This window comes from Postia placenta (assembly GCF_002117355.1).
Source record: "Postia placenta MAD-698-R-SB12 unplaced genomic scaffold POSPLAscaffold_2, whole genome shotgun sequence".
NCBI lineage: Eukaryota > Fungi > Basidiomycota > Agaricomycetes > Polyporales > Adustoporiaceae > Rhodonia > Rhodonia placenta.
The window spans coordinates 3,461,222-3,472,512 of NW_020169833.1; the positions used below are offsets into that span (position 1 = coordinate 3,461,222).

At 64.0% G+C, this 11,291-nt stretch overlaps 4 protein-coding genes across 4 annotated transcripts; 1 reads left to right on the forward strand and 3 right to left on the reverse strand.

The window, feature by feature from the left end:
* Positions 1 to 820: 820 nt before the first annotated feature.
* POSPLADRAFT_1053366 (hypothetical protein) lies at positions 821 to 1,807 on the reverse strand (the record flags this gene model as incomplete). Its single annotated transcript, XM_024480395.1, has 4 exons — positions 821 to 873; positions 943 to 1,303; positions 1,360 to 1,645; positions 1,686 to 1,807. 4 exons carry the CDS (start codon positions 1,805 to 1,807, stop codon positions 821 to 823), a joined length of 822 nt encoding a protein of 273 aa, XP_024343544.1.
* A 717-nt stretch (positions 1,808 to 2,524) lies between these two features.
* On the forward strand, positions 2,525 to 4,033 carry POSPLADRAFT_1132933 (hypothetical protein; the record flags this gene model as incomplete). The annotated part of the gene is made up of 4 exons (XM_024484275.1): positions 2,525 to 2,734; positions 2,927 to 3,310; positions 3,367 to 3,816; positions 3,965 to 4,033. The coding sequence occupies 4 exons, from the start codon at positions 2,525 to 2,527 to the stop codon at positions 4,031 to 4,033; spliced, it is 1,113 nt and encodes a 370-aa protein (XP_024343545.1).
* A 2,997-nt stretch (positions 4,034 to 7,030) lies between these two features.
* On the reverse strand, positions 7,031 to 8,216 carry POSPLADRAFT_1053368 (hypothetical protein; the record flags this gene model as incomplete). The annotated part of the gene is made up of 2 exons (XM_024480396.1): positions 7,031 to 7,212; positions 7,268 to 8,216. 2 exons carry the CDS (start codon positions 8,214 to 8,216, stop codon positions 7,031 to 7,033), a joined length of 1,131 nt encoding a protein of 376 aa, XP_024343546.1.
* Positions 8,217 to 9,544: 1,328 nt separating this feature from the next.
* On the reverse strand, positions 9,545 to 10,940 carry POSPLADRAFT_1053369 (hypothetical protein; the record flags this gene model as incomplete). Its single annotated transcript, XM_024480397.1, has 5 exons — positions 9,545 to 9,878; positions 9,925 to 10,151; positions 10,194 to 10,318; positions 10,485 to 10,823; positions 10,898 to 10,940. The coding sequence occupies 5 exons, from the start codon at positions 10,938 to 10,940 to the stop codon at positions 9,545 to 9,547; spliced, it is 1,068 nt and encodes a 355-aa protein (XP_024343547.1).
* Positions 10,941 to 11,291: the final 351 nt, after the last annotated feature.

An 11,291-nucleotide genomic window follows, 5' to 3' on the forward strand; every position in this document is an offset into this window, starting at 1 on the left:
GCAACCGGACGCGATGCCCACGCAAATACGTAAGACGCCGCGTGCGCGAGAGGGGGCCATGAACGACAATGAGAACATACAAGTGTATTTAATATATGTATTACTTGGCGTGTTCGCGCGCGATAACTGAGACGGCGGGCGTGCGGTGGCGCGGGAGTGTGACCGGGGGGCTGGTGTGCGTGCGACGGCGGGATGTGAGCGGGCGGGCACACAAGGGAACAACGTGTTGCGCGACGCGTGGGCAAGGTGGCGGCGCATCTCGGACTGGGATGCATGCGCGCGGCGATACGTCTGTGCCGAGATGATCAGACGGTGCGAGCCGACGGCGCGAGCGCAGAGGACGCGCATGGAGACATCGTGAGGCTGCGCCCGCCGGCGGCCGACGTTCGTGTGCTCGTTGCGCGCACCGCACAATGCGACGACCGAGCGCCCCGTGCCATCGGTGTCAAGGAACAAGCGAGTGTGTCGCCAGCCATTGATGCGGCTCGTCCCGCGCTGATCCCTCTGCCATCTTGCGCCACAGAGTTGCGCCACAGAGCGTACGTGGTCTTGCACGCGTCATGTCGTGCTCGCGTGCTGACCGTCACGTCGGCTGGCCGTCCCATTTCCACGGGCAGCGTGCAGGTCGGATCCGCGGTGCCAGGTACGCCGCGCGTCGGCTCTTGCGCGTCGACGCGTCAGGCGCTGATGACGCTGTCTTATACGCGCCCGTGCGAGGCGTCGTCGGGCAGCACAACATGTGCGCGGGGCGCCGCGCTTCGTGCTGTGTATGCGCCCGTGTGCCGTCTCTGCGCGTCAGTAGCGGGCTGTGATGTGTGTGCTAGCGAGGATCGCGCGTGGGTGCTCTGGACGGCGCGCTGGCTGCGGGCGTCGCTGTCGTGCGCGGGGGGCGGCGCAGTGACGTGAGGACGGAGAGGCCGTGTTGTAGCATGTATGACGTACCTGTATGCGCGGGATGAGAGGATGATGGGGCGTCATGCTGGACGACGCGTGACGGAGGCGGAAGCGAGAGGAACAGGCGATGGTGCACGATAGGAGGCCGTGGTGCGAGCCGCCATGCGAGACGCGCCGAGGAGACGGCGCGCGTCAAGATGGGGTGGGCAGCCGTGGAGGATGGATGGCAAGAGGCAGCAGCAGAGGTGGCCGAGGCGGGTGCAGCGTATGGCGAGGACCGGGAGCGAGCGGGCGGGCTTGGGGGGAAGAGGCGGGCTGTGGAGAGACGGTGCGGGGCGCGACGACGAGCGACGCACAAAAAGAAGAATGTATTTACCTTGCGCGACGGTGAACGTCGTCGACGTTGGGGCTATAGACATGTGAGGGGTGGACTCGAGAGGGAGAGTGACGCACCGGATGACGCACCGGAGTACGGGACGTCTGCTCGTCGTCGCGATCAAGGAGAACCGGGGACGGCAGATGGTCGCGGGTGATGCGCGCAGCGAGCGGGCGCACTTTGCGGGAGGACGGGCCGGTGACGCAAGTTGCGCGCGGGGCGATGAAGGGCGTGGGCACGTTGTCGAAGCCCATGCTGACCGGGCTGCGATGCCTCGACGAGTGCCTTTGGAGGTGCTCCGGGCCGCCGCGCGTGGCCATGGATGCTTGTGCCGCTGTGCTGAGGGCCTTGATGAGGTCTAGTCGAGGGGCGGCGCTATCAAGCAGTCAAATTCGCGCTCAAGACACATATATACAGGCGTGCAGTGGGGAGACGCGGAGGATACATGGCGTGCGAGCAAGCAGACTCGGGTGGAGGGAGGCCTGGGTGAGAGGACGACCGCTGTGCAGGGGCCGTCCAAGGCACGTGCAGGGGCATGGCTCTGCGGAGGGAACGGTCAGTGGGGACAGGAGGGCAGAGACAAGGACGGGGCGTATTCCAAGAGGACGGGAAGCGCCTTGGCGTGAGCGGGGCGGCATGGACGACCGTCGCGCATGGACCCGCAGTGCACTGATCACGCGCAGATGACCAGCGACGGCCTGTGCGCCCCACCCGCGCTAGACGAGGGCGGCAGGTCGAGAGCGCGAGGAATAGGCGCCTGTCGAGTGCGGACCCACAAAGGCAGACAGAGTGTCAACACAGCGCGTCCGGTTCGTCTCTCCCTTTCGCGTGCCGGCCCTTTCTTCTCCTTCACCCGACGTCCACCATCTGCGCTCGACGTCAACTCTGTCATCGCGCGGACACTTCTCGACACTCACGACACCCCACTGACGCCTCGCGTGTTCCTCCCCCGGCGATTCAGCACTCAGCCACACGCTCGACGACACCCGGCAGTCCTCGAGCTCGGTTGCTGGCACGCCATCGTCGATCGCGCATATTCCATTGTGATCGCCCTCGGGGTCCTTGGTGAGTCGTGCCCTGTGTCCCCCGTCCCCCGCACGGCTGAGCCATGTCCTCCTCGCCCGCCTGTCCCTCGCCCGCGTTGCCGCCCCAGCCTCCCAGTCGCGTCCGACCAACGTCTATATCCGCCTAACACTACATACAATATCCCAATCACTCCCCACCCCCACGCCACACACCCCCTCCCCCTCCGCCATGGCCGGCGCATCCCGCCCTTCCCCCGACCGCGCCGCATCCCGCGCAAACCCCATGCACCCCCCGCGGCCCCCCAATGCCTGGATCCTCTACCGCTCCGACAAGCTCAAGCAGATGATGCAGTCGCAGCTGCAGCACGGCCACCCCAAGAAGCCGCAGTCGAGCGTCTCGAAGGAGGTCGCGGCGATGTGGAAGGCAGAGGACCCCGGGGTGCGCGGCGAGTACGAGCGGCTGGCGGACATCAAGAAGGCGGAGCACGCAGAGCAGTACCCCGGATACAAGTTCCAGCCGATGAAGAAGGAGGAGAAAGCGCGCCGCCGCGAGGAGAAGCGGCTGGAGAAGGAGCGTGCGCGCGAGGAGGCCAAGCGGGCAAAGGCGCAGATGTCGGCGTACGCGCCCCAGTACGTGCCGATGGTGCACATGCCGTACTACCACGACCCCGAGCTGCCTGGGTTCCCGTCGCCACCCATGTCGGCCGCGTCCACGCCGTGCTCGACGCCGGGCTCGTCGCTGTCTGAGCTCGCGCCGGAGCACGCGAGGCCGCCCTCGAGTGCGCCCACACCGGCCCCGGCAGCGCAGGTGTCGTACGCGATGCCCCCGCCGCCGGAGCCTGTCGCGTCGGGTTCGACCGCGGGACCCGCGGTGCAGCCACCGGCGGCGCAGTTTCTGCAGGTGCCGGGGCAGAATAGCTGGTCTATTCCGCAGGCCACGGACGCGTCGTCGTCGCAGCCGGGACGGTCCAACTGGACACTCGACGGGCAGCCGCAGGCAGAGATCGACCCGCTGGTGAGTGGCAAAGTCCGTGACTGACCGTGTGGTGGCTGATGGTGGCGCACACGCAGGACTGGCTGACGCTCGACATCCCTTCGTTCGACGACGACGCGGCCCCGTTCGCCGGCGACGCGAACATGCACACGGCCGACGCAAACGCGGGCGGCGACGCGCTCGCGCTGCTGGCGGAGGGCGCAAGCATCTGGCGCATGGATGCGTTCGATGCGAGCGCGTTCCTGGCGGACCCCCCCGGCGACTTTGACGTGCAGTTCGGGCAGCTGACGGCGTTTGACGCGGGGATGGCGGGCATGCGGGACGTGCCGCTGGGCATGGAGATGGGGATGGGGATGGGGCAGGACGCGCACGCGCCCGGCGGCGATGTGCAGCGGCAGGCGGAGCAGTTCTCGGAGCTGCTGTCGCATTTCGACTTTTCGCAGCTGCCGGGGGGCGAGAGCCTGTTCCCGTCGAGCGCGGCGAGCGGTGGCGGCGGCGCGGGGAGCGCGGCAAGGGTGGGATACCAGGTGAGCTCGCATGGGTGTGCGGCGGGTACGCTAGTGCGGCGCGGGGTGCGCTGCGAGCAGAAATATATTTTTGTGCGAGTGACGGGCGTCTATGTGTGCGACTTGGATATGCGAGTGCCTGTGCGACCGTTCATACATCGAGAGATAGGTCTGTGTAGGGGCCATAAAGAACACTGCAGGGGCCATAAAGAACACTGGGTCTGTGCGAAGGGACTAGCGCGCACTGCAGGACTGAGAGCACCCTGCGCAAGACAGCGCAGAGGTAAGCTTGTTTCATTTCAATCTCGTTGATACAATGTCTGCGCTGTCTGTATCCTACGTCGACTCATTGCAAACGAGTCGAAAGCCACCATCTCGCGCTCCTTCCGCTCTTCTCGCTCGCGCAGTAGCTACCATTCTCGGCGTGAATATAGGCCGCATTTATGTGTTTTCAGTCGCATTCTGCAATACAGTCAGCTCTCAATACAGCCAGCGCGATGCAAATCTCGCATGCGCTCACCCGGTAGGCTCACCGGAAGCTCAAAACCGTCGCAAATGTCAGCAGCCCGGTCAGCGCTGTCTTCCATTTGACAGTGTGCACCCTGTGTTGATGCGCGAGCACATCTGTTGCATGTGTACACGCGCAGGCACAACCTTGTGTGAGCGCATCGGGATCAGCGTGATGTGAATGCGCCCCTGGCAGTGTTCAAATGGCCAATCTACTATGCAGTCAGTTCTCAATACAGCCAGCGGAATGCAAATCTTGCTTGCGCTCACCCGGTATGCTCGCCGGAAGCCCAACAACGTCGCAAATGTTGATGGCCCGGTCAGCGCCGTGTTCCGATTCAGGCCGCGCAGCCTATGTTGATGCGCGAGCGCATTTGAGCATCCTGTGTGTACGCACGCAGACATGACCTCGCATGAACACATCGGGGGCAGCGCAACGTGGATGCGCCCCTGGCGGTGTTCATACAGCCAATCTACTATGCGGTCAGGTTTCAAAATGGCCAACAGAAATAAAATTGTGCTCACCCAGTATACTCGCCGGAAGCCTGAAACAGTCACAAATGTCAGTGGCCCGGTCAGCGCTGCGTCTCGGTTCTCGGGCATGCAGCCAACCCGCATGACACCCCGGTCAGTAGAGGTATGTCAATAGAAATTGCTCGCTACTCACCTGACATTTTGTTGACTTGTCGGATGCTTGCGCGACCAGGATCTAGGATGAGATAGCAGGAGACTGGACAGAAAAGTGTATTCAGAGAAGGGGCATAGAGACAGTGGGATCAGGGATGACTCGCAACAGCGAAGCAAGCTGCTTACATATATAAGTATTGATACTGGTCCTTGGCAGCCACTGCACGCACGGGCCCAGGGCGTGGGAAACATACCGAGATATCGGTATGTTTCAGATGCGATGCCGTCATACCATTCTTTTGGGACATACCGGGTGCCTTTCTCTCGCCAAACAGCACAGACCGACATAGTGGCTCTGTTTCAAAGTCCAGTTTGCACCTGCAAACCATGCATTTGGGACAGACCAAGTTGCGGGCGGACAATCGGAGTGAATAATTTGGTACATACATGCGGAATACTGATGATGCCGCTGTCTCCTGCCGCATCCGTGTGCTGGTCCCAGTCGTGCGCTAACCCTGGGTTCCCTTGACCGGACTAGTGACCATGACCAGCACGTCCGCAGCCGGACGCGCGGCTCGCGAGAATGCGCCAACAACGCGTGAGTGTCCACTCTGGTGCGCTGCCTACGTGCGTGCCGGCCGTCCGGCCGAGTTCGCAGGGGCGCGCGGACGCATTGTGCGGTGTGGTTCATCGGAGGGCTAGCGCGAGGGGGCATGACAATGGTGAGAATGTACGGACGTGCTTGCGATGTGTATTACGGAGCGTGTTTTCGTGTAGCGGAGATGGCGGGCGTCTGGTGAGGTGGGGGAGGTGGGTGCAGAGTCTGTGAGCGGGCAGGAGAGGGAGGCCGGGGCGCGTGCGACGATGGGATGCGAGTGCGAGCAGGGTCTGCTACGAACCGGGCTGCGATACACCTGTGCCGGATTGATCAGATGGTGCAAGCCGACGGCGCGAGCGCAGAGGACGTGCGTGCACGGAGAGGTCGCCAGGCCGCGCACAGAAGGCTGCGCTATGACCGGCTCGTAGCAATATTGTAATTTTAATCAAATTATCGAGCGGGGCTCGAAGTGATATTGTGCATCCGGTGGACCGGTCATGTACTGTACATTGGCACCCGTTGTTGCCTACACAATCGCACAGGGTTGCGGCGCATGTGTGTGCGCGTGCTGACGGAGGGGCGGCATGGCACGAGCGATTGAGCATGGAGGAGTTAGATAGGCGCATCCGCATCGTAGCGATCATAGCGAAGCGGGAGTAACAGGGGCCTGGGAGAAGCGCACGATGCGCTTATGCGTGGTTGCAACTTGGCGGCAGTAGAGCCTAAGCGGCGAGGGCGGCGGCGTCCGGAGCGCGGGAAGATTTAACAATGGGGACTCACTTTGTCTGGATTCTAGCCCGCTGAGCTGCCTTTCCGTGCGCCTTCGACTACGCAGCTACCGTGTTGAGGTGAGTCGTCCCGGCCGGCCGTTGTGCACAGGTGACGGAGGTGTTGACCATGTATTGCGGCTCGCAGGTGACCGGTCGTCCGAGGGCAGGAGTGTATGGCGATGGCGGCAGGCGGTGCGTTGATCTTGTCAGTCGACGGTCATGACGGCTGACAGCGCGCGCGCAGACTCAACCGGCACGAGGGTACGTAACCCGACGGTGCTTGTACCCTGCTCGCATCGCGTCGGCTGATCCTCCTAGCGTCAAGTCTGCCAGTCGCAAGAGTGCAAAAACACGCCACCTACCTTGATCGTGAAGGACATGGACGGCGCAGCCGTGCAGGGATGAGATTCACAGTACCAGGTACGTCGCGTTGTGCGGACTTGGCTGCCGACGCACGGACCACTAACGATCGCGCCGTCTTCCAGTTGCGCCCGACCGTCCAGCACGTGTACACACGGCGCGAGCGCGGGGCGGCGCGTGCGTCGGGTGCTGCATGCAGCCGGCACGCCATCCTCCCGCGCCCGGGCTAACCCTGAATTCATTGATCAGATTGATTGCCACAGCCCGTGCGTTCGCAACCGGACGCGATGCCCACGCAAATACGAAGACGCCGCATGCGCGGAAGGGGGGCTATGACGACAACGCGAACGTACAAATATATTTAATATATGTATTACTTGGCGTGTTCGCGCGCGATAACTGAGACGGCGGGCGTGCGGTGGCGCGGGAGTGTGACCGGGGGGCTGGTGTGCGTGCGACGGCGGGATGTGAGCGGGCGGGCACGCAAGGGAGCAACGTGTTGCGCGACGCCAGGCGGCGCATCTCGGACTGGGATGCGTGCGCGCGGCGATACGTCTGTGCCGAGATGATCAGACAGTGCGAGTCGACAGCGTGAGCGCAGAGGACGCACACAGAGACATCGTGAGGCTGCGCCCGCCGGCGGCCGACGTTCGTGTGCCCATTGCATGCACCGCACAATGCGACGACCGAGCGGCCTGTGCTGACCGTCTCAGAACACGCGAGCGTGTCGCCAGCCATTGATGCGGCTCGACCCGCGCTGATCCCTCTGCCGTCTTGCGCCACAGAGCGTAGGTGGACTTGCTCGCGTCATGTCGTGCCCGTGTGCTGACCGTCACGTCGGTTGGCCGTGCCATTTCCACGGGAAGGGTGCAGGCCGCATCCAGGTACGCGGCGCGTCGGCTCTTGCGCGTCGACGCGTCAGGCGCTGACTGCGCTGTCTTCCACGCTCGCGCGCGGGGCGCCGCTGGGGCGTCATGTTGGACGACGCGTGACGGAGGTGATGGCGCACGATAGGAGGCCGTGGTGGGCGCCGCCGTGCGAGACGCGCCGAGGAGGAGACGGCGTGCGTCGAGATGGGGCGGGCAGCCGTGGAAGATGGATGGCAAGATGCAGCGGCCGAGGTGTCCAAGGCGGGTGCAGCGTATGTCGATGACCGGGAGCGAGCGAGCGGGCGGGCTGTGGAAAGACGGTGCGGAGCCGAGGGCACGGCGACAAGTGACACACAAAATAAGAATGTATTTACCTTGTGCGGCGGTGAACACCATCGACGGTCGGGCTGTAACGAGAGAGAGAGAGTGACGCACCGGAGTACGGGACGTCTGCTCGTCCTCGCGATCAAGGAGAACCGGGAGCAGCAGAAAGTCGCGGGTGATGCGCGCAGCGAGCGGGCGCACTTTGCGGGAGGACGGGCCAGGGACGCGAGTTGCGTGCGTTGGGTGCGAGGGCGGGGGGGCGTTGGTGCGGGCGTTGGTGCGGGCGTTGTCGAAACACATGCTGACCGGGCTGCGATGCCTCGACGAGTGCATTTGGAGGTGCACCGCGCGGCCGCGCGAGGCCATGGACGCTTGTGCCGCTGTGCTGAGGCCTGGCGCTATCGAGCAGTCAAATTCGCACTAAAGACACATATATACAAGCGCGCGATGTATTTCAAGTGGGGAGACGCGGAGGATACATGGTGTCGCGCGACACTTTCCCTCTCCCACTGCCGGGACACGCATTTGCGAATGGTTCAGTGCCCGCTCAGTTGCGCGGGCGGAGGGGCAATGTGCGCGCGACCATAGGGCACGCAAACACGCCGTTCGAACACGGGACGCAGAACTGCCCCGCGTTGCGAGCTCGACGCGGGTCGATTGCGAGCGCGCGACCGGCTACGCATGACATGGCGGGCCGCGGACGTGTTCGCGTTCGCGTCGCGCATGCCAGGGGCCGGTGATGCGATCGCGGCATGTCGTCAGTTGTGAGTGTCATCGCCGCATCATCACACTGCAGCGTCCCGTGAATCGCGAATACCTGCGCCGCATTGGCAGGACACGGTAGGAACCAAATATATTTGCAGTTCGAAATGTCCCGAGTGTGATTTGTCCATGCTGCGAGCACTCGATCCTTGCCGTCAGCATTCCGCGGAACATCTCGGCGACGGCAAGACAGGACGCCGCACCTGGTTAACGGTACCGTTACGCCGCGATTGCAGCGGGAAGACAGGACCATGGTGATCGCGCGTAGCGACGTGCCCCTGTGCACTTTGGCCGACCGGTCTCTGGTCCTATGGGCTTTCCGTGGATCGGGTCATGCGAAGAACGCACCTGTGCGAGGGTGCTGATACACAGCATGGCGTACGACTGCCGTGGTCGTCGCCATTTCCTGGCCTTGTTGCCAGGACGCACAGGTACGCGAGGGACGCGGGCGTCCCGTTAGCGTGCGACGGCGTACGTACGGGCGGGTTTCAGCAAACACAGGCTCGGACGCAACGCCGTGCGAAAGGGCGTGACATTACGATGTCGGCGCGGGGAATGGATGGCTGATGCGTCGCCACCAACGGGCCCCGCGCCCTGCGGTGCATTGCACGTCGAGATGGGCTGCGCGCGACAGCTCGCAACACAGCAGCAGCAGCGGCGGCGCGCTGGTTTGGCCGCGGCGCGGGCCCGCCGTCGACAGCCACGACGGTCAGCCTGCAGGACGCACGCGGGCTCGACCGTGCGGTGCGCGCATGGCGCGTCGGGCACACGGCCGTAGCGAGCGAGCGTGGGTGGACGAGAAGACGCGGACGGACACCGCAGCGTTTCGGCGCCCCGCGTTCTCGCATTGTAGTTGTCCTGGCGAGCAGATACGCGAGCGCGCGGGCGCCCGTGCCACCGGCGCGGATACGGGTGCGACACGTCACTGCACGCTACTGGTGTGCGAGCGTGCGACGTCGGACGAGGCGGACGGACGCGGACGTGGGAAGTGCACGGCAGAGCGCGATATAAGGGTCGAGCAGGGACAGGGAGGGACGGTAGCCAGCAGCTGTTGTGCGTCCTGGTGTCGTCTTTGCTATTGCGCGCGCTTTCGTCTGCCTGCCTGCTGCATCCGATTCCAGTCTTCGACGGTGCGTTCGCGGTGCTGAAGGTGAGTTGGTCGATGTTCGGTCGGGGCGTGCGTGCGTGCGTCGATACTGATTGTTGAGCTGTAGGGGGTCGCGGTGTCGCTGCTGTTGGTGCGCTGTCCATGGTATGTCTTCCGCGCTGTCCTGTGTTGTACGGTCAGTCACTGACGCGTCGTCATCCGCACCTCATTAGCCATGGGCCCTCGCACTGGTAGCAGGATGCATGTCGTTGGCCTGGCGACGGACGGAGGGAGCCACCCGGTGCTGCATGGACGGCTGCTGCTGCAACGGCCGCCGCCGCCGCCGCCGTCGGGGTTGTATCTGTCATGGGTGAGTCGCGCGCGGGTTTTGCGGTCTTGTGCTGTGCTGATGCGTCGCGCTTGGTAGTCGTTTGTTTGTACGCACCGGGCGTCTGCTGTTATACAATATATATTTTGCTTTGTATTTTGCTGACCTGTGCAGCGACGACGTGGTGCGGCGCAGCGGAGGCGCGGGCAGCGGGAGCGCGGGGTTCGATGTGAATGCTATGTATGTCGCGGGGAGTCGATGTGTTTGCGTTAAGAAGCGGCTGGATGAGCACTGCGTGAGATACATGTGCCCGCGTGAGTGTGCGAAGGTATACTGAGCGGGAGCGCACCGTGGGAGCGTCAAGAGTGGCGGGTAGCGGCGTCCGTTAGAACAGGGCGCGGGTGCGAGAGAGCGCGGGGATGTTACGAACGCGGTCGCGCATGGTGTGCCTGCGTACGAATGTGATGCGTGAACACGCGCGGCATGACGGGGATCGCTACAGGCAGCGCAGACTGGGCACCGTGGCGCGCGCGGGTCGGGTGCCTCGGCGTGAGTTCAGCGCGGACGCTGTTGTGGACAGGGATGGGCTCACACATGACGCGGCAACGGACACGCCAGGCAGTGCGCTGCGGATAGTGAAACACAGTGAATGCGTCGAGCTCGCGCATGGACCCGCTGCGCACGCGTGCGCCCCGCCTTGGCATGCAATGAGCTAGACGAGGGGCGGCAGGCTGACGACGCCAGCCGCCGGACGCCAGACGCGGCGGGGGCAGAGGGAGGCGCGAGGAATAGGCGCCTGTCGAGTGCGGACCCACAAAGGCAGACAGAGTGTCAACACAGCGCGCGTGCCGGCCCTTTCTTCTCCTTCACCCGACGTCCATCTCCCTCGCTCGCTCGACGCCCAATCTGCCATCGCGCGTGACATCCCTCTGACGTCTCGCGCGTTCCTCCGCCGCCGAGTCTGCCCTCAGCCACAGGCCTCTGCCGGCTCGACAGCACGCCCGCCAGTCCCCAAGCTCAGTTGCTGGCACGCCATCGTCGACCGCGCATATTCCATTGTGATCGCCCTCGTGGTCTTTGGTGAGTCGTGACCTGAGTCCCCCGTCCCCCGCACGGCTACCGCGTCGAGGTGAGTGGTCTGAGGTGGCCGTGGTGCATGGTGTTGACCGTGTCATGCCGCTTGCAAGCAATCAGTCGTTCGGGAAATGGCGTTGGTGGCAGGCGGTGCGTGAATGTAAGCTGGTCTTGTCAGTTGTCAGTCGAT